At 30.8% G+C, this 21,985-nt stretch overlaps 1 protein-coding gene across 5 annotated transcripts in view; it reads left to right on the top strand.

The window, feature by feature from the left end:
• The first annotated feature begins 21,398 nt into the window (after positions 1-21,398).
• LOC123009890 (salivary glue protein Sgs-3-like) overlaps positions 21,399-21,985 on the top strand; it is a 974-nt gene continuing 387 nt past the window's right edge. Inside the window, exons 1-4 of one of the 5 annotated variants that reach the window (XM_044406451.1) lie at positions 21,399-21,528; positions 21,588-21,703; positions 21,777-21,911; positions 21,957-21,973. In XM_044406451.1, the coding sequence (XP_044262386.1) occupies positions 21,491-21,528; positions 21,588-21,703; positions 21,777-21,911; positions 21,957-21,973 (306 nt within the window). In that variant the 5' untranslated portion in view covers positions 21,399-21,490. Of the gene's footprint in view, positions 21,529-21,587; positions 21,704-21,776; positions 21,974-21,985 lie in introns of all 5 variants that reach the window. The other 4 variants (XM_044406452.1, XM_044406450.1, XM_044406447.1 and 1 more) reach the window with 4 other exon arrangements.

Here is a 21,985-nt window from a genome sequence, read left to right as displayed (position 1 = left end):
GGAAAAATATCGATAACGAGCACTTATTATTTTAAAAGTATGACACTTGTTTATATGCGAATTGTACGTTAAATCGGCCATTTTGCATTCAGAAAGCTTTGACGAAAAGTTTAAATGGCAGCATTATGAGAATCGATGTATTGTAAATTCGGGTGCTTAAAGCTGTTCACTGAAGCGGTTCCAACAAAATGATCGATGGACCATTTACATAAAAATCTACGGAATTGAATCGAACAAGGGCAATTGTGCGATGCTGGATTACCACCCCACCCCCATACACGGCCGACGCCTCGAAACAATTATTAAGAGTTTATTATTTGAATAAAAATACCATATAAAATGGTACAAAATAATCAAATTAGGTTTTGTGATCAAAAAATAAGGCACAAAATACATGTGCAAAGGTCAGTGACCTTTTTAGGACTATCTAAAACAAGTAAAACTTTTACCTTTCAGACATAGGGTAAAAATTCTATTTTTGCGCCTAAGCGTTTTTACTTTTACGATGACATTGACATTTACCAATATTGTTTCTTTCTTGTCTTTTTTGGAGTAATTTTTGTAGAGCTATATTGTAGATCATCAGCATCTGACATTTGGCACTACCAACTGCACTAGTCACCCCAAGTTAAATTTACTAGTGTTGCTCTTTATTCTAGATCTGAGTACGTTAACAAATAAAATAGTATATTAATTCAATTTGTCAGAGATTTTTTGGTAATAAAAAAGGGAAAAATATTTTGTTAAGTCCTGTTCACTAGCTACATGTTTCGGCTATTTTTAGATAGCCATTTTTAGGCAATATTGATTTATTCACAACCGATTCCGCCCAACACTTCTACATCATTTTATAAAAACAAATTTTGTTTGTCGGAAGTGAGTATATTGCCTGAAGATGGCTATCTAAAAAGAGCCGAAACAGTGTAACTAAGTAGTAAAAGTAGTAAGTAGTAGTAAAAACTAGTGTAACAAAAAATTTTGAAAGAACAGGAACTAAGAATCTATTTTTCCTTTTATTATAAAATAGTATATGTTTTTTAGAGTAAAAGTGAGTTTATGTAACTCAACTGAATTATTTGCCTCACTGCGTTCGTCAAAATAATTTCGCAATGTAAATTATCACTTTTACTCCTAATAACATAATATACTATTAAGTTAAAATGCTTTAACTACTTTTACCAATAGAGATATGTTATACAGGAGGGACCAACAAAACTTTCTCGGTCAATGTCTGTTATCTATGAAACAACCAACTTCCAATTTAAAACACACATTTACTACATTATTGTCTAGATAGTAAATATAATTAAAAGAACAAAGTATGTTTGGTTTTGGAAAAATTAATCGTCAAACATCACTGTCAAAACGTAAGAAAAAATAAAACGTACATTTTTATGACAAGAAATACATTATTACTTTAGAAATAGTTATTTTTGCATATAATTAAATAAATATTAACTAATTTGGCTTTAAATAGAGCTGAGGTAAGTATTAAAACACTAAATAGTGTATGCATAAATGTTTGCATTTGATCGAAATTTCCAGTCGGAACGTAAAGAATGTTCTGTAATTACTTTTGATATAGCTAAAAGCCGTACTAGTTGTAAAGTCAGTCGCAACGTTATGACGTAATAAATTTCTATCAATTTGCTCAATTGCAGCACCTAGCCACTATTAAAAAAATAGTCAAGATTAAAGTTATAGCTCCATTTGCAGTTAAATTGGTTCAGTAAAGTACGCTTGGCACTCGTTCAATAACATAAAAGATTGTTTAGCATTTGAATTGCTTATAAAAGATATTTTCTCACTGTTTGACCAATATCAGTCTTTGCTTGTGCTTTATTTCTGTAGATGCTCCGTGGAGGCCATAAACTACCAGCAGTGTACTTAAAAACTTTTCTTTATTAACTCATTCTAAAATTTATGAGAATGTCGCGAGATTGATTTTTTTCTCAAATTGTTTGCGAATTATAAAACCCCGAATCGGTGAATTTGGGCATAAAATTTCAGCGGCTGAAGTTGAGAAGGTGAAATATTGCGGCTTTAATTGAATTTTTATCAGGACGTGTACTAGTTTAATTTATTTCAGCTTGAAGTTTTCCGGGGAATTTTCCTCGACAATCAAGGAAAAATAAATAAAGCCCGCAAACATGTTCAAATTTTTAATATGTAAAACTGGCGAATAATAATTAAAATTCTGCTTTGAGTTGGAATATAATTAGTAATAAGTGGAATTCCGACAGCCATAATCGTAACTCACAAAGTATTCAGGTAGACTTTTATTTTAGGGGGATGTTCTAGTTAACTTTTACAGAGCTTTTGTAATTTTTTGCCACTGCCGCGAGGAATGAAATATGTTAAAAGCGGTTTTATTTAAATAAAAGAAACGCTTTTGGCATACTCTAAGTACTTTTTCAAACTATTATAATAAAATAAAAAAAATTAATTAAAATATAGGTACTGCAACTCAATTTAAAATTATACAAAAGATTTTATGTTAAAAATAATTTACATTTTTGAGAACTCTTCTGCGTAGTGTAGTTTATTATAGTATACTGTTTATATCAAGTAGTTTAATAGTTTTTCACCAAAAATTCGAATTTTTCTTAGAGCTTAACAAACATTAGTTGAGAGCACAATCCTTCAAGTTTCCTGTCCTTTATTAAAACTTGGTCCACAAATCGTAAAGTTTGAATACCTCAAACCGAAATTTGCTAAAAAACGAGATCACTACGATCGGCATCCACATTGTCCCTTTAGCCGGATATGGACGCTCAAGCGAAATAAAATATAGAAAAAGTTCCTCGAAGAAATTCAATTGCCGGCCGTTTGTCGGAAACTTCCACCGGAAAACAAACTAAAACTTGAAACAGTATTTTCAATCAACATTTTAGAATGAGCCGAAAAGCGACGATTTATTCGGGCTTTATCGCCGAGCAATTTGATTTTTTCCAGAATTAAGGTATCAACGAGTTGAGGGTTGGAATGCGAGTGTTAAGGAAAGAAATAAGGGTCGAGCCACCGATCTCACCACTTCAAACGCAGATGTTGAGATTAAATTACGTTTTTGTGCTGAAAAAATATCGAAAGCTTACGGGATTTCTAATTCAACTTTTTCAAACTGTTACAATTATGTGTGTAACAGAAATAGCAGTATGAAAATTTAATATTCAAAATCACGAAAGGTCAAAACACCAAATTGCCGAACAGAAAAACTTTCATATTTTGACCCAAATTCGTCTAACTTTCGCCATATATTCTCTTTATGTCTGTAGTCATTCCTGTAGACGTAAATAATAATATTTTCGACGTATATGACTTATAAAGATGTTTCCTCTTTGATAAAAAAATATTACGGATTGATACTGATGCAAAATTGTCCGATTTTATTCAATAAAAATATGGTTTTGTTGCTATCAACAAAATGGTAAATTTTGGTTCGGTTATGGGGTCATATATTGATGATTGTGGATGCAATTTGATAGGATTAATGTGTGCAGACTCATAACAAATGTAAATTGCCACCGGGTTTAAATAAGCAACGGGATTAGAAATTGTATTACATAATGAAACGAAATTTGATGCAATTTGCATGCAATAGTCATACACAAAAAATTTTCAACTGGCTATACAGTTTTTTCCAACGTTTAAAAATTTTTGTTTATTCCAATCGAATAAAGCCCCGATGAATCACCATCGACTTGTGAGCGTGGCATGCAGTGCAGAACGAAAGTGGTAATAAATAATCGAAAACGAATCGAAATCACATATTAATATTATTGAGCATCGTTTGCGAGAAAGTGCTCTACAATGTTTTAACACGCACAATCACCTCCGTTCAATCGACTCCAATATTTAATTTTTCATATAAAGACTCCATCGATCATTTTATCAAAGTGCTTGGCCATAACACGGCCAAATTTAAAACGTCAAGCCATTGCAGGTTATTCCCCCTCGAGGAGTTACTTGATGGAGGACGCCCACTGATCCCGGTTAGCTTTATGGGATGTTTGAGACGGGATACAAGATTGTTATTTGTGGCTAAAATGGCCCTAAATATGGAGCTGTTTAGTTGAAGCCAAATGAACCAAGCCGAAAGGATTAACATTTTTAGCCACAAAACAGTTATTCGAATTGTATTATACTCTGAAACTATTGTTTTAGCCAACAATAGGCGGCTAACAAAAATTTAATTATAATTAAATCAATGACCAATTTATGCTTGAAATTAGTTGCTATTAATTCCATATTTATTTTAATTTACAAAAAATAAGCGACATTTTTGTTATACAGGGTGTTTGAGGATTGCGAGCAAATATTTTAACCACTAATAGGATTCGTCAAAAGAAACAACTTTCGTTATTCCAACTTTTGTTGAAAGCAGGTCATTCCTGAGTTAAAATTAAAAATAAATTGAGGCTGAAAACCCGTCCCCGCCTATGTTTTAATACGATGTTTACTTTGGAACGTAAACAGCGTAAAGACAAAAAATTATCGCTACATTAGGGTAGATCAGTGTCAATGTTAGTGGATCAGTACTTGCTATTATAAAAAATTGCTCGAAATGTGGTCATTCGTTGGCAATGCACACTTCTTGTACATACTCTTCGGGCTAGGGAAGCTTGCGTTCGCACACACAGCCCTTCGAAGGTATCAATTTGAGCTGCGTACATTAATTCACTAATTGTTTCATGTGAACCCCCCAAAAAACACACGTATTTAAATCTGGTGACCGCGGTGGTCATTGGCGACAACACATTTTCCAAAAAATCCAGATAATTACGTTGGGGTTATATGTGGGGTCCAATTTGGTGATCTTCAATGATCGCTGCCCAAACATTTAGTGAAAATCGGTCTTGGAAGTGCGATGTCCGTACACTAGTTAATTTGGCGTTTGAGTAGTTGGCCATAATGACTTGATTGACAATTTGATTTTAATTCGATGTGCACAATTCACCCGAAAGCGCATTAACGACTAACTAAACTGACACGTGTAAACAAGTGATAATTTTTTTGGACAAAAAGTTTCCTTTTTTCTGTATAAAAACTTTCACGGTCAACATTCAATGCAATTTATTTCCATTGGTATTTTTACTTCCAACTAACAAGGACAGACACACTGAACGGCTCGTGAAAATCATAGGGTTGCAAAATAAAATTTGGATACGGAATTTGTTTGGTCTTCAATTCGACTTTTCATAACAAATTCTCTTAGTGGTTAAAATATTTGCTCGCAATCCACAAACACCCTGTATTTGTTATTACAAAATATTTATTTGACAATAGTACAAATATTTTAATTATAAAATATTTGGATACCAAACTACAATTAATTCTACTAGCTACTTTTTTGTGTAGTAGTTTTACTTATTATTTAACGAAATACAGAAATTTTGTTTATTATAGTTTCTGACTAGCTATTTTTTTACTGTAAATAATAAAATTTAATTAAAACTTCAATGGTGGTTTTTAAAAAATTTTGTGTAACGTGAAAATTGTAAACATTAAAAAATCAAAATTAATAATTAAGAATAATGGTTTCATCAAGATAAGAGTTGAGAAATAAATATTTTGGACGTTAATTAGAGTGAATTTGTTAGTTTTTTATTGGAGATCAATTTTTCTAAACATATTAGGGGTTAAAACCTGGGCGTTTACATAGAATTAATTCCGCAATAATTTAGTTATCTCTCGTTCTGTGAGCTCGATTTTACGAATCGGTGTAAAAAATAATCCAATTAGAAACTCCATTACCGTTTCTTGTTGCACCTTTCCACTCGCATTTACGCTATCAAAGCTATCTTTTTCAAGAAATAAATAAAACTTTTAATTAGCCGCGTTTGAATTTTGTTCTTTTTTGATAAAATAATCGTCGCTCGTTATATCATCTCGAATAAATTTTTAAAAATTTTATAAATTAGAAAACATAAATTATTCCAACTCCTCGATATCGATTCTGTCTTCACACGCATCGCTAATAAGCGCCGGAAACGCCGAAATTTTATGGTCGACGAGATGAATAAAGTCATGTGACGGAAGTGATAGTCGTTTGTTCGAGCATCGTTGGACGAAAAAACCTAGGTGAAAAGAGACCCAGGAAAAGTGTCATATGGCATAATGCAAAATTTATAGGATGACGTTGTGAATTTTTGTCAAAAGAGCAAAGTAAATTACGGCATTATTACACCTTTAGGAATAAATTTATGACAGCGGAATGCACAAAAACACGCTTTATTGCGGACGTGACGAATTATTTTTCATTTAATTTTTAAACTTTATTAGAAAATGAGCCGAAAAAATGTATTCACACTTTTATCATGAAATTACTTGGATATTTTTAATCACGGGATTCTTAACCAGAGTAAACACTACTTTACTTAATAACACAAAACAATGGAAGTGTGTAATTTAAAATATTAAAATGTCGGAGTCGCATGATGGAATGGCTTCATATCTAGTAATTTATTATGCGAGAGCAAGGATTATGAAAGACATATCTTGACGTTATTTTTATGCGGATCGTGAATAAATCAAAAAGGACAAAGATGTAGAAAATATGAGACAAAAAATTCTAAAATATATTTTAAAGTTTTGAGTGAAACAAATGCCGCCGTAGCTATTTAAGCACTCATTTAAGTATACAGTACAACATAAAAGTGCTACCAACCGAAAATTAATCTGAACACAAATTACGACATATTTTTATTTTTTTGTAAAACATTTTATGAGAAGTTTTTTTTTTCATAACAATTTAGAGTGAGAACAAAAACCTGAAATTTATACCTAAACGAAAAAAAATTGAATTTTTGTAAATATTACATTGTAATCATAGTTTTACTTTCTTTTAATTAAGCAACAAAAAAATACAAATTGCTTTATTTAATATTTTTTACTTAGTTTACTAAATAAATGTTGTTTAACTTACAACCAGAAATCTAATATAGCTAATATAGCATTTAGCAATTTTATGAATGCATTGCATTGCATTAATTTTATTACAAATTAATAAAATGTAGTTTTATTTACAATTTAAACCAAAATGTACAAAAATACTTTAAACTTATTGTTATAATAACAAAACAAAATAAAATAAAAAATGGTGGATGCGCCGAGATAAAAAAATATAAATTAGTAAAAATATTTTCAGTGATTCTAATAAATTAATTTACTGTATTATTTGTATAAAATATGTCCCAAACACATTTCTTTTAACTGTTTTACATTCCAACATTTGAAACAATTTTTTATTTATTTCAACTGTGTCAAACTATATGTAGATGCAACATTACTGCCAACCTTAAACAATTCAGTATTTCGGTGTAATGAAAATTTACCAAAAATTTTCTTAAATGTTGAACAATTTGGTTATCTATTAAAATTGTAATTACGGCGAATATATTTAAACAAGTGATTAGTTTTAATCTTATTTGAACAGTTTTAATTCCGACGCAAAAAATGTTTTTTAAAAGTACGACGTTAAAATTTAAGAAAATAGTTGACAAAGATACCAAAATTATTTTTTTTTTATAAAAATCACATTTATTTTTATTAACGTTGTATAACAAAAACAACAAAAACAACATCTAAACTTTGAAAATTCAGAATAACTTAAAAAGTAAACTTAAAAAATGGTGGATGCGACGGGATAATTCTATTTTAAAAATATTTCAAAAAAAGATTTTGTTTATTTAATTTTGTGTAAATAAAGTTTTATTAAATTGACGTAACAAGATTTGGTTTTTAATGTAAATCGAGTGCTAATTTACTAAAATTTTTATTAAATGTTGAAAAACAACATCTAAACTTTGAAAATTTAGAATAATTTAAAAAGTAGGCTCAAAAATGGCGGAAATTAGTTAATATTATTATTACATATTTTTGTAAAAAATATAAACTTTTAATTCTTAAAAGATCAACATTCGAAATAAAAATGTATTCATTTAGTTTTGTGTAAATAAAGATGTACTAAATTGACATAACAAATTTTTGCTTGTTTAATTTAAAACGAGTGCAAAAGTTAGTTGTTCTCACTCTCACTTGTGGGTATTGTAAAGTTTCAATACCAATAACTTTGCTGGATATAAAATTAGGTGTTTTAACGGCGTTACGTATTTTATAAAATTAGTTATTTTGAGATGTTTGTTACAAAATTTCTACTTAATTAATTTCCTAAGATTCAATTTTATGCTTATTAACTGAAAATTACCTTTAGTATAATTGGCTGTAAAATTCCTTGGCATCCGCTAATTAGTCTGCCAAATCCTCGTCGACATGTCTTGTTTATATTTGTTTGAAAACATGTATACCCACGCAATATGTCTCGGATTGAAGTTACGAAACGTAATAAAAATGTGAAATACGTTTTACACAAAAGATGATATATATTGTGCCATGCATTCATAAACAAATTTTGGTGCCTAAAGCATAATGGCTTCTATTCGCGACTTAGGGTTTATGTGTTGTCTTAGGCTTTTACGTTGATACCTCATTCGGCACATCCTCGGGTTCTAAATGGAGAAGGCGGATATCTACAAGAAACGTGATTCGAATTAAACGACCTAAATCTAATAAAATATACTCGTACCAGAGGTCTTGTCAGTTCGAGAAAATATCTCGTGAATATAATCTATCCCAAAGAAATAAATTCCAACACTTGAAATTTCTATTTTCTCTAATTGAAAATTATTAATGCATTGATGCAATAACAAATATGGTGTGGTGTATAAAGAAGAAGATTGAATGTAGTAAATTAAGCTTTTTTAAAGCTTTTCAACATTCTCAAATAGCAATTTTAAAGAGAAATAAAACTAAAGTTGTGAAGTATTCTCTAATATAATAGACCTGACCTGGTCTGTCCAAACTTGTAAAAGCCGGTTTTGAAGTTAATATAAATCGTGGAAACCGGTTTTGGTGCCGTTGCTGGTGCAACCTGTTTTCGGTCGATAATAATTACCGTACTATTTTTCGTCGAAGAAATTTAATTGTGTCGAGGTCTAAAGCTGAAACCCTCGCTCGAATCTAATGGAAAAATTAGATAAAATATGTTCTAACTCGATAATCCCGTTTTAATAACAGGTGATTTATTCGCTTAATCTGAACAGGTGTCGTTGGCAGTTCTGGTTTTAGAGTTACGTTACGGAGAGTGCGGCGTCGTCACAGCTGATATCATTCACACAGAATGGAGATGTTTCCATTCCGGTCTAAGGAATTAGTGGAGGTATTGTTTTAACAGGGATTTGAATAATAAATGTTGTTCTCATATCGAATTCGTGGCGAAAATTAACATTTTCTGAAGACTTCTACTCTAAACCATCGTTGTGTTAGTTAATTAACGAAGCAAAATTAACAAAGACGAAAGGCTTGATTTCAAAGCGGATTAGAGGTGATGTGTCTAATGATTCTTATGCACGAACTCTGCACCACAAAATAACCAAAAACGAATCTTCGCTAATTAGACAAGTAATCTGGAGAGTATTTTTTTGTCAAAAAAAACAAAAATTAGTTTAATAAATACTTGATAATATCGTGTACACCTTAGAATTTACTAAAAGAAAATTTCGCAGTTTGGAGGCGTTTAATTTAAAAAGTTTAAAGAAAATTTGTTAAGAGGGAAAATATAAAAGCTTTATCGGCTCTTTGATCTATATTGGATAGCTACGAGTAATTTACATTTTTGCTTCAGGCCCACAAATTACAAGCTTACAAACCTGAATTATTAAGAAACTCGCAACGCACATTATATAAAATAAGCAGATTATGAGCACCTACACCTTAAAAACATGTTTAAATTTTACACTCCAATTTAAAGAAAACAATAACAAAAAAAACATTTTTTCAACATAAGCGAGTTTGGTCTATTCAGTGTCTTAACTTCGTGTTATTGCTGCAGCAAATACTTCCAAATAATGTATTTACGCCATTACCGCCACTTTCCATTAGCTGCGAGTCTTCCCTACTTCGCCCCGAAGAGATTTAATTAGCAGCTCCAAAGAGACGTAATGAATAAATAATTGTCTAGTGTAATAAAAATGAGTTAAAATAAGGTTATGCCGTCATGTCTGTGTAAAAAACTGAATTAGTGTGATGTTTTAGAATGCTGATCTCGTCATAGAAAGACGTGTCACATCGCTGAAAGTGTTGACAACTGCGTTTTAGACTCATGTATGTTTACTATGTAAATGTGAGCGCTTTTTATAATTCTCATATTTCTCTTGTCTGTCACAACAGTTTCAAAATCGCAATTATTAAGAGAGTGATCAGCACGTAGAAAGTGACCTAGATTGATGGATGTAAAAAGAGGGTGACTGTATAATTTGTTCTCTTCTGCTCACGTTTCGACTCTTGATTATTGACTTTGAACATAATGTAATGTTATGTAATAACGTCAGGTGGTAGGACGCATACTTTGGACCGGATTGATTAATAGCAGTGGTTTGATTAAGCACGTGACACAGACTCAGGACGTGGACTAATGCCCCTCCCTGGGGTGCCCCGAAGCCTAGGGCAAGTGTTCACCGGCCAACTTTGAGAGTTCTTCGCTTGGTAATGGGCTGCGGTCAAACCAAATACGTTTCATTTAACTGACAACTTCACCTGTTTGATAAAACATTTCAGGGATCGGAAAGAGAAATGTTTTAATCAAGCTTTTGTATCACTGCAACAAATAAATAAAACTGCGTATCTACATTTTTTAATTATTCAAATCGTATTGCATTTTTTTAAAGGTTATTTTGTATTCTTAGTTTTTTTTCATTTTGATACAAAAAATTTGTTTATTTTCTTTTATGTTATTTGTTAATAAATTAGCCAAACCAATTTTTTGATACTTTTTTATTTCCAATTATTACTTTCTCTCCTCATTAAAAAAATCATTTAAAAACAATTACTCCTAAAAAATTATAATACCTAATAAATAAAAAAATTAAATCAAAAATAAAAAAACTAACTTTTTTGACAGTTTCAACTTATCGTTCTCCAGTTTATATAAACTTGCATCTTTTTTGATAAATTTCTAAAAATTAAAACCTTAAAATCATTACCAACGTCGGCTTTGTTTCAGACAACTATTATAACAATTGCATAACTTAAAATAAAACATGTTAACTACAGGGTGATTCCCAAGGAATAATGAGCCTGACCAAATTTTTGATGCAACCAGCATTACAGTTGTCGGTCGCAAAATAACTTGCGAAGAATAATGGTGGTTGCATCGAGGATTTGGTCAGCCTCATTATTCCTCGTGAATCATCTTGTATATATAGAAATAACTGAAAAAAAAATTTGTTCTAATGCTACAAACTCAACCAATTTGTGTCCTAAAATTTTATGTAAGCAACTTTTAAAATTAATGATACTCATACTAAGATTATTTTTTTTTGTTATTTATATGACATTCTGTAAATAAAATAAAACATTTAAGTAATTAAATACAAAAAGCAGTGAACTTTAAAAAAAAAATATTTTATTAATAATTGTTACTGTTAATAATATATTTATACAGGCTACGCCAGAACACGCGTCCCAGGAAAAAATGCCATGTAGGGTAGAATACCAGGAACATGAGTAAAATGTTAAAGACATCTTATCTATAAAAATTTCGATGTTATGGGAGTTAAAATTTTGCACTTTGTCTTTCTGTTGGAAAAATAATTTTCCAAGTTTTTTCGCTACAGACTGTTAAAAGAGTAAACAAGGAAGTTGTATCCTAAATTGTAACTCTGTTTAATGTTTTTTGAGGCTTTTATTAGCAAAATTGTTGTACCTTTACTAAATAATTATAAAATAAAAACATACAGTATGTCCCCGGTTGAGTGTACAAGAAGAAAAAATTTTTATCTTTAATTTTACACAAAAACTGCAATGGAAAAACATATTTTGCTTCACCTAAAACGAGCAAATCTGTACTTAAAACTTCACTATTTTGATTCAATCAAAAAAGTTAATTTTTCTCTAGATTTTTAAGTCCTATCACATTGGCGGTTTGATTTATTTGACAACTATATGTCACTTTGACAATTAATTTATTAATTGATTCTTCTTGTTAAAAATGACTTTGGTTTTTATCGTAAAGCTGTTTCTTTGAGTTGCTGCTTATAAAAATTATGTTTTTTACAAACATTGTTGTTATTTAACTTGCGTAAATCATTTGTCAAAGTGACATCATTGTCCAAAAAATAAAACCGCCAATGTGATAGGACTTAAACAGCAAAAAAAATTATTGTAAGGCCAAAATCAAGAGAAAAATACATTTCTTTATAGGTACTGAGTTAGAATAATAAAGTTTTAATTACAGATTTGCTCGTTTCAGTTAAAGCGCGGTTCTAGCACACCCTGTATTACATAATTTATTAGAAGTAAAAGTGAGAGTTTACACAAAAAGTCACTTTACTCTGAGTAACATACCTATACTATTTTATCCGCAACCGTATTCAGATCGACAGTAAAAAACAACACTATAACTAGCAAGTAAATGAACGAAATAATCAAAACGCTTTGCAAGTAATGAAATCATAAGAACGCTTATGAATAAACATCACGCTTCAATATCGGAATTTGTGTTGAAATTTTTGAAAGCTGAAGTTTCGAAATTGTTAAAGCAGCAAAACATACAAAGAAGAGACAACATTGCCAAATGTCATAGTAAAAGTAAAAACGCTTAAGTGCAAAAATAAAATTTTTACTCTATGACTGAAAGATAAGACATTTACTTGTGACAGAAATAAATAGAAAAGTGGTCACTTTTGTGACGTCTACGAATAAATAAATATTTCTTTGCAGTTTATCGTAATTGGTATTTTCAGTCAAGAATTAAAAATGTTTCGGTTCGTAACAATATAATACCGTGGATGTTAGCACGTCTATTTACATCAGCGTTTGTTGAAAGTGATTTTTCTCGATTGATCAATTAATTATTCCACATTGTGGAGGCATTGTACAACAATAGCAAGTTTCAGAAACCTATGAAGCGAGTTATTTTCCCGTCAACCGATTAAATGAAGCTTTTGCTAACTGCTGAAAGTTTGAAAATGCTTGTAGCTTGTCTATTGGTCATCCAAGTGTGTGAATCTTTACTGAAAACACTTGATTTTCATGCTTCTCGTTAATGTTGAAACCTGTTTGTGTGGCAAAATGGCTTGAAAAGGGATATACATCATAATCTGTTAGAGTGTTTCAATTGACCGATTTAGTGCTGTGACAGACTAGAATTGGATTTAACCGCAATTTGATTTAGTAGATTAATTTCGGCATAATTTTGAATAACGGCCTCTAAATTGTGCTTCAACGAAGGCGGAATGCGAATAAATTGCCAAATTCAATTAGAAGCATAGATAGGGTTAAGTCAAGGACGACGAATAACACGCATTTTTGAGGGAAAACACGAGAGATTACCATTCACATAAAATGCAAATAAGCATTATTTGTTTTGTTCCACGGCATTACAAGACCAATCGGTGCTCTAATTCCACTTTATCCCTTAAGCTTGGCTTATATTTCAGTGGGACACAAAGGACTAAAATGTTAATACTGTCCTCGGTTAGCTGCTTTGTGCTCGTCGGAAGTTGAAGCGATGCTCTGTGAAGTTGAGGATTAAACAGATGCCGAGTTCCACCTTCGACAAATTTCGACACACTTTATTAAACAATAAACCAAAATTGACCAACCCATTTTGCTGCAATTTTATTCACAGTTTTTGCATGAAAAGTCAGCGCACAAAATACTACTACATTACAAAAATAATAAAAATGACTCACTTACTATGTTTTATATCAAATTCATTCTATTTATTAAAAAGTTAATTTACAATACATTACCACAAAAAAAAATAATAAATCATGCAAAAAATTTTTGTTATCTTTTGCAGAGTAATCAGAAAGTTAGCTCACCTATTTTGACAAATTGCGATCATTGACCACGCTACCAACCTCATAGAACAAAACACCAGTCATTAAAAAAATGATTTGATAAGTTTTAGAACCCAAAGCTAAGAAACTATTTTTTAAGTTATAACTAATTTAGCAACAAAGCCAAATAAATGTCTATTCTGGTCACTTCGAAACTTTTCGGAATAATCGAAGCTTCATTAAATCGAATAATACGTATGAGAAAGTTTGCTCTCAGCGGATTTTCGAAGCATTGGAGTCGTTCCATTCAACTATCGTTTTATTGTATCAAAATATTAACTTGCTGCTAGTTCATCGAATCGTCGGACTATCACCGATGCCAAGCAACTTTTTTGATTAATAATATAATTTCTTCAAGTGAGTCGAAAATTTATTACAGATATTGTAAATCAAGCCACGCGTAGGTAACTCGCAAAAGACACAAAAAATGATTAATCTTTTTTCCGACTTGAAGAAACCTTCTGTCAACGCTTGATTAATTTTCCTAAAGTCAGGTAACTGGAAAAAACTGTTTAATTAGAGTCTCAGACAGTATATGAGTAAATAAAGGACTACAAAGGATGGGTTTTTTATTCAATTTATAAATGTCAGTTCCAACGTTATTGCACGCCACTGTGTTAAGTTAATTCAGCTGTTCTGATTTTTATGTGAGAAGAATGGTAAAGAGAGAAACCGCGAAAGCTTGTGTCATAGATAGATCACATTATTAGTCTAGAGCGACTCGTGAATTTGTCCACGTGATTGCTGCATCGAATCCAATATTATCAGGGCTTCGACTGGCAGACAGAAAAATCACGAGGTGGCGCTAATGTATGCTGATTACGACTTGACTGAAACAAATGTCACAATGTTTCATTACTTAATTTGTAAATCTGAGGTCTACCTCAAATAATTTACTGTTTGAAAATAGATCACGTTATGCCTCAGTTCAACATCAATAGTAATATAAAGCGTTTTTTGTGCCTCACATATTCACATATCTAGTATATGTATAGTATATTCAACATAAACAAAGAATGTTAAATTTTAAGTGCAAATACAAAGGTAATTAATAAATATATAACATTCTCTAAATCTCTAAAAAACGGCTTTAGTGCCTTATTAAAAATACCTTAAAATTGTCTTTTTCATGAGACTTTTTTTCTCAAAATTTATATTTTTTTTTTATTCAAAGATGTTTACTTGAGGCACTTTCTTGTCTCATGTGTATATATTTGTTTCTAAATGACAATTAAAAAAATCAAAAAAAGTTTACGGTCTACTTCTTAGTAGTAGACAACTAGCTATTATTAAGACAATAAAATTTTATTCAATTTATTTGTTTCATTTTTGGAAATATGTAAATTTTCTATATTAGTTTAGTTTTTTTTTTCCTCACTGATTTTTTAGACTTTACTACCTCAGTAAACAGCTGTTATAATATAAAATAACTGATGTATTTTAAGGCAGGTGTTAAATTTTTATAAATAACGGGTCTTTTTTAAAATTCGACGTAGTAGTTGGCCGTGACAAGCTTGTTGTGAACACACCATGAACACATAAACCGACCAACATAATCTTACAATTACAATTTCAGTAGTATGCACAAAGTTAACCATCTTCATTGAATCGGTTCGCGTAATCTTGGTGGGTTCGTTCACAATCAATTTTGCAAAGCCAACTTCGACGTCGAATTTTAAGAAAGACCCGTTATATGTTGCACTGAGATCGGTGTAAAGCAAATAACTGAGTTTATTTGGTTTTTTCCAAAAATATATACCACAAAAAAACGATGTAAGTGCCTCAGGTGAGGCAATAAAATTGAATGAAATTATTATCTTTTTTTCTGAAAAATGTATTTGATGGTAATAAAAAGGTAATTATGTTATTGTGTGATGTTTTTTGTTTGCCTCAGCGACTTTTCTGAATAAAACTCGGCGCAAATAAATCAGATCCTGCAAAATTGAAACGAAACAGCACAAGAGATAATTCGGATTAAAGATGGGCTCGCTTTGGGCAAAATTAATGGAATCGATTTGTATTTTTCCAATTTGAATCGTTGCATTTGCTTTAAAATTTTGCTAAAAAAATTAAATTATGTATTGTTTATTTAAGTATAGGCGTGATCGATTGTATCGTATTTTCGTATATTTCATTTTCTTATCTGTTTCTTTTCATAACCATATTGTATATTGTGGTAGACGCCCCGGAAAAAATATTCCGACAATATCTTCTCTTATTGCGGTTCCGCATTCTTGTCCTGTTCCACAGCAAAACAGAAATCTTTTATTTACCGGACATAATTAATTTTAATCCCGACAAACAAATCCCACCGACCCGAACCTATAATTCACGACACGAGACATAATTTACTTACAAAATCCGGTTAAATAGTTCAAAGTTGCATTTTATGGTGTATCGATTTGATATAAAGCATTGCATAATCTATTGACTTTATAAATAAAAAAATTTAAATAAACTTTATTGACGTTATAAATTGTCCAAAAAGCCACAGTGAGGGACGGTCAAATGAACCGCTTCTAACGCTTAAAAGATCACTCGTAAACTAGAGCACATTTACGACTTTCGGTACTCGGAAAATGAAATAAATAGTTTCAGTTCGTAAGCGATAAAGCGCTAAATTGTTAATCTTGTGTGCGAAGTTGGCCTCGGACGGGATTACATAGCCGGAATTGAACTACAAGAGTTAGTGGAGCTTTTACCGGAAAAACTTTCGTGTACCTATAAAAAGAAAGTTTATTCACACTTAACTCAATCAACATATTGTGACACCTGTTATTTAACAATCCACAACTTTAAGGAGACGCCTCCCATTGTGAGGCATACCTCAGAAACTAAATCAAGCTACATTTTACATATCTGTTTTGGGTATCGTAAAATTAATTGTTTGTTTTTACATTTGAGGCACTAAAAACTTTATTTATATAAATATAACTAACAATAGTACATACCAGGTGAATAAAAAGTATGGAACCAAACGTTTTTTGCTTAAACTATTTATTTTTTGAAAAAACTAATTGATGAGTGCTAAAGTACTATAAAAATGTGATGATTTAACAAGAATAAAATTTTTCGAAATTTCCTTTTATTTTTGAGTTCTACAAAAAAATTATTTTTTTTTTAAATGGCAACCCACTATAAAATCATTTTTCTCATAAAAGCTATACTCTAAGGATTACAACTATCTGCTTTATTTTTAATTTTTTCAAAAATTTTTTTTCACATAAATTGCATTTTTGACAAAAAAAAATCGCATAACTCAAAAACAAAACAAAATTTCATTCTGAAATTACGATCACATTTTTTATATTACTTTAATTTATATTAATTATTATTTTCCGGAGGCAAATGATTAAAAATAAAACCGCTTGGTTCCATACTTTATATTCACCCTGTATATTATGTTAATAGGAGTAAAAGTAATAGTTTATGTGGCGGAGCTGAGCTTACTTTTTACTGTTTTATTCGCAAATGTATTCAGATTAAGAGTAAAGACAAATTAGCAAGTAAATGAACAAAATAACTTAAACGCTTTGAAAGTAAAGAAATCATATCAACGCTTATAAACAAACATCACGGGTCACTATCAAAATTTGTGCTAATATTTTCGAAAGTGTACATTAATTTAACAAGTGCATGATTAGTGCAGTTAGTAGTGCAAAATGTCGAATGCTGATGATGTACAGAAATTGCTGTAGCAGCGAAAGAGACAAGATTGGTGAATGTCAATAATGTCATAATAAAAAAAACAAAATTTTTTATTCTATGCCTGAAAAAAACTTTACTTGCGACATTTAGTCACTTTTGTGACTTTAGCGGGTGAAAATATTGATTGTCTCAGGTAATTCTGATAATTCAAATTTTTTATTTTGTAAAAAGACCCTAAAACTTTGACAAACTAGGTTAGTTGTGTGTGTAAAATGAGGTTTTGTATCTAAAGTTAAATACAGGTGCGCCAGAACACGCGCCCTCAAGAAAAATGCCATGTAAGGTAAGATACCAGGAACATGGAAAACATGTTAAAAAAAATATATCTATAAAAATTTCGAAGTTATGACAGATTAAATTTTGCACTTCGTTTATATTTATTTCTGTTAAAAAAGTAATTTTCCAAGTTTTTTTACTACAGGTTATTAGAAGAGGAAACAAAAAAGCTGTATCCTAAATTGTAACTCTGTTTAATGTTATTTGTGGCTTTTATTTCCAAATATTTTATACCTTTACTAAATAATTATAAAAAGTAAAATTTCAAAAAATAAATGTCAAAATTTTTTCTCTGAGGCGCAAGTTCTGACACCTTGTATATTTGGGAATATGAAAGTAAAAAGTACAAAACAAAATTATGAAAAGCTCAAAATTAAAAGAAAAAAATTTCAGTTTTCAATTAACCAAAATTGTAGTTTACAAACACGGAATTAAACTTAAAGTTTAAAAATAAAAATTTCAAGTTTACTAAGGTTAAGTTAAACTAAGGTTTGGCAAAATTTTGTTTTTCATTTTTTTGGTCTTTACGTATTATCGGTGAGATTTGGTCAGTTTCGGGTGAATCATGTCTTAATTGCATATTTTACGAGTGTCCATTTGGAGCTATAAGTCAGTTCGTCGTGTACATTTATGTTGTTCCACATTCAAAGTTTGGGTTTTGTGTGCGAAAGGAATACAAATGCGTCAAGTGGCGTCGCGCCGCCTGCAATGTTGATGGCGCCACGGCCCAACTTAATGACGTCATCTAGCAGGACGACTTCCGAAAAGCACCCTATCCTATCGAAGGCAATATTTTTCGGTTATTTCGTATCGCAAAATCCATAAAAGCCCTATATATGTACCCATGTTATTTCAATTCCCTACCTTGTGCTTTTTTGTCCTTCTCCTTCCGCGCTCATAAGTCCGGGACTTAATTGTGTTATATTTCATACAGCCGGAAAAAATATTGGCTTAGACGTTGAGAAGGATAAACTTTCATGAAATCCCTAAAAAATATATTGAGCTAAATTATGAGCCACTTGTTCTCTTTGCTGCTTTCGCCCTTTGATCGATAAACAACAATTCGAAGACGGCTTTTTTGGATATTTCTAATTCCGGAATCAAGCGTAATGGCAATAAATATCAAGCGATGCCAACAAGGACAAACATGGCGAATGTTATCCGAGCTGACTTTCTTGATTGCCTATGTTTAAACCCGGTCACGAACCACCGACAAAAGAAAGGTCAAATTGGATTGATTCATAAAAAACTTAATATGGTATTTTATTTAATGGGCTTTTTACCCCTTATTTTGTTTCACTTAGCTAAGTCGAATTTTACGGATAACGGCCGACATATTGATTCCGGTGTTATGGGAGATAAAAGCGACGCTTTTTCTCTCATATCCTGCAAATTTATCGAAGCAAAACTGATTCCAAAACACCTCAACAAAAATTAAATACCTAGACCAGCATCAAACCCTTGCACGCATGATACTACCAGAAAATGGATCGACAATTACTCAATATAGTTGAGGCACTAAATTGTTACACAGATAAATTTACTCTCAATAATGTTGTTTATATCTTTCAACAAAAAGTATAGACCATATGTCTATTGTTACTCAAGACAACAAATATCTTATTGTTATTAAATAACCAATGAAGCAAGCCTAAAAAATAGTATATTATTCAACGAGTGAGAAAGTTGGCTATATTCACAAAGATGAAATTTACGAAACGAGCCGAAGGTAAAAAAAAATATCTATAAGTTTTGAGGGTTTAAAGTTTCCACTTTGACTCTATTCATTTCTGTTGGAAAAATAATTTTCCCAGTTTTTTTGCTATAGGCTATTATTAAATAGATATAAAAAAATGTCAAATGTCAAAAAATACATGTCAAAATTTTTTGACAGAGAATTTTTTAAACATTTTTTTCATATTCCTGGTATCTTACCTTACTTGAAAATTTTCTCTAGGGCGCGAGTTCTGGAGCACCCTGTATATGTACTTACAAAAAAAAAAAAAATTCATAAAAATCGCATATTGAGAACAAGGATTAAGATCTAACCGCAGGAACGAACTTTTCTAATCTTAAATAATGACTGTAATATTTTTTATATATTTTTTTCTTTTTATTATTATTATTTAATTTTCTCCGCAATTGTCTTGAGTAATAATAACTTTTAATTAATTTTTTTTTGTTTTATTGGCATATTGGCATAAATGCGGCACAATTTGTTTTTATATTTGACATTTTTTATGTATATTTAATGATACTGATGATCTTGTATAAGTTTTTTTTTTAATTATTTGGTAATGCCACAAATAACATTAAACGGAGGTACAATTTTAGATACAGATTCTTTTTTCCTCTTTTTGCTTGTGACAAAAACAAAAATAAGTAGAGTAAAAGCACAAAATTTAAACTCTCATAACTTCGAAATTTTAATAGATAGAATTTTGTTACCATTTTTTCCATATTTACAACATTTTTCTCTGGGACGTGAGTTTTGGCGCACCTGGTATACATTATGTGTAAGCAAATTTTTTAAGTTTTGTATAAACCGGTTTTAAATCTAAATAATGAGGCATTATAATTATCAAATCAAATTTTATGAATACACTGGTAAGTTTTTGTTAGTTTAATTTTGTTTATTCTTTTACACAATGAAGTGTATTAGATAAGACATTGAGACAACAAATGCTACAAGGTGCCACTTTTATACCTAAAATTTTGATTTTTGTTCATACTTAAATAAAAGTCTAGACTTGAAAAAAATTAAGGTTTTTTTAGAAAATCTTGATTAACAAAGTTTTTATACGTAATTACTTTTTTCCAACTTACTTTTTCTAATATTCTAGAAAATTGGATAAATAATAAAGAATGCAGACATTAATTGCTTTTCCAGGTTTAGCACAAAACGTCTATCAATTTGTTTTGTAAAAAGAATTTAATAATTTTGTTCAAGTACTGAAAGCTTTTTATAAGACCTCTCTTATAAGTCTCATGGGAAATATAAGATAAAAAATATTTTTTGCCTCATCGCATTCTCTTAAGTTAAATAGCTTTCTGTAAACACTATCCTGTTACCAATATTAGCTTCTTACGTATAGTAAGCAGCTTTATAAATACATTTTAACCTTATTTTCAAAATTTTCTCACACAAATCTCCACTTTTTGTTCCGGCATTAAGTATAATAGTCGGAATTGTTTGAGAGTGTTTTATTACTTGTTCAGTGTCCAACTCGTTTAGCTCTTTTTGCCGTCGTCTCGGACCCTCCTCATGTGCAAAACGCGCAAACATCAACGTGTTTATAAATTACCTTTTTGGTTTCTACCCGCCGTTTGTTTGAATAGACGACTTCCGGTCTCTGGAGTCGGAACGTCGCGGAACTTTATTTACCGCATCCTAGAGATGTCTTTTCATTTTTCAAGCGGTTTTTTCATCGGATGCACAATGATTTTTCTGCATAGACCAAAGTGTATTTTACATTTGATAACGAAATCTATGATAAGATTAGCAAGCAATATTATCGAACTTCTGTCGCGACTTTTACAATTATACGACGCTTCACCGGTTTGAGTCAATTTCCTCTTGTAAAAAACAGGAAATTATTGTAAAAATGCCTGAATATGAACGATTAGACGGAAATACAGGGTGGTGAGTAATAAAATTAAGATTTAAACAATAAAATTCAAATCAAAATTAAAATCTTATAGCTCGGCTAGTTGGAGGGCCTTCACTCCTTTGGAAAAAAAATTAACAATTTTGACAGTAATTTTGGGAATTGTTATTTTTGCTCTAGCTTTAGCTCTAGCCGCGCATAAATGTCACGGTAAGTGATATTTTTAGTTTTACTTATCTTTATGTTTATTCTGATAAGATAAAAATAATATAAAACATTTTAGAACCTGAACCTATAACGACCATTAAGCCTACACCTGCAAGTTCGAGTTCGTCTAGTTCTACAAGCTCTATTAAGCCAACGTCTTCCTCCACTACTAAATCCAGTTCTGTAACACCAACTCCTACAAAAAGCACAAATTCTACGTCCACTTCTGTAACACCAACTCCCACAAAAAGCACAAATTCTACGTCCACTTCTGTAACACCAACT

The sequence above is a fragment of the Tribolium madens genome, unplaced genomic scaffold (assembly GCF_015345945.1).
Source record: "Tribolium madens isolate multiple individuals breed KSU strain unplaced genomic scaffold, Tmad_KSU_1.1 Scaffold_7;HRSCAF=85;Tcas5.2_LG10, whole genome shotgun sequence".
Classification (NCBI taxonomy): domain Eukaryota; kingdom Metazoa; phylum Arthropoda; class Insecta; order Coleoptera; family Tenebrionidae; genus Tribolium; species Tribolium madens.
The sequence above is the reverse complement of the archived record's forward strand: the minus strand, read 5'-3'. Positions and strand labels throughout refer to the sequence as shown.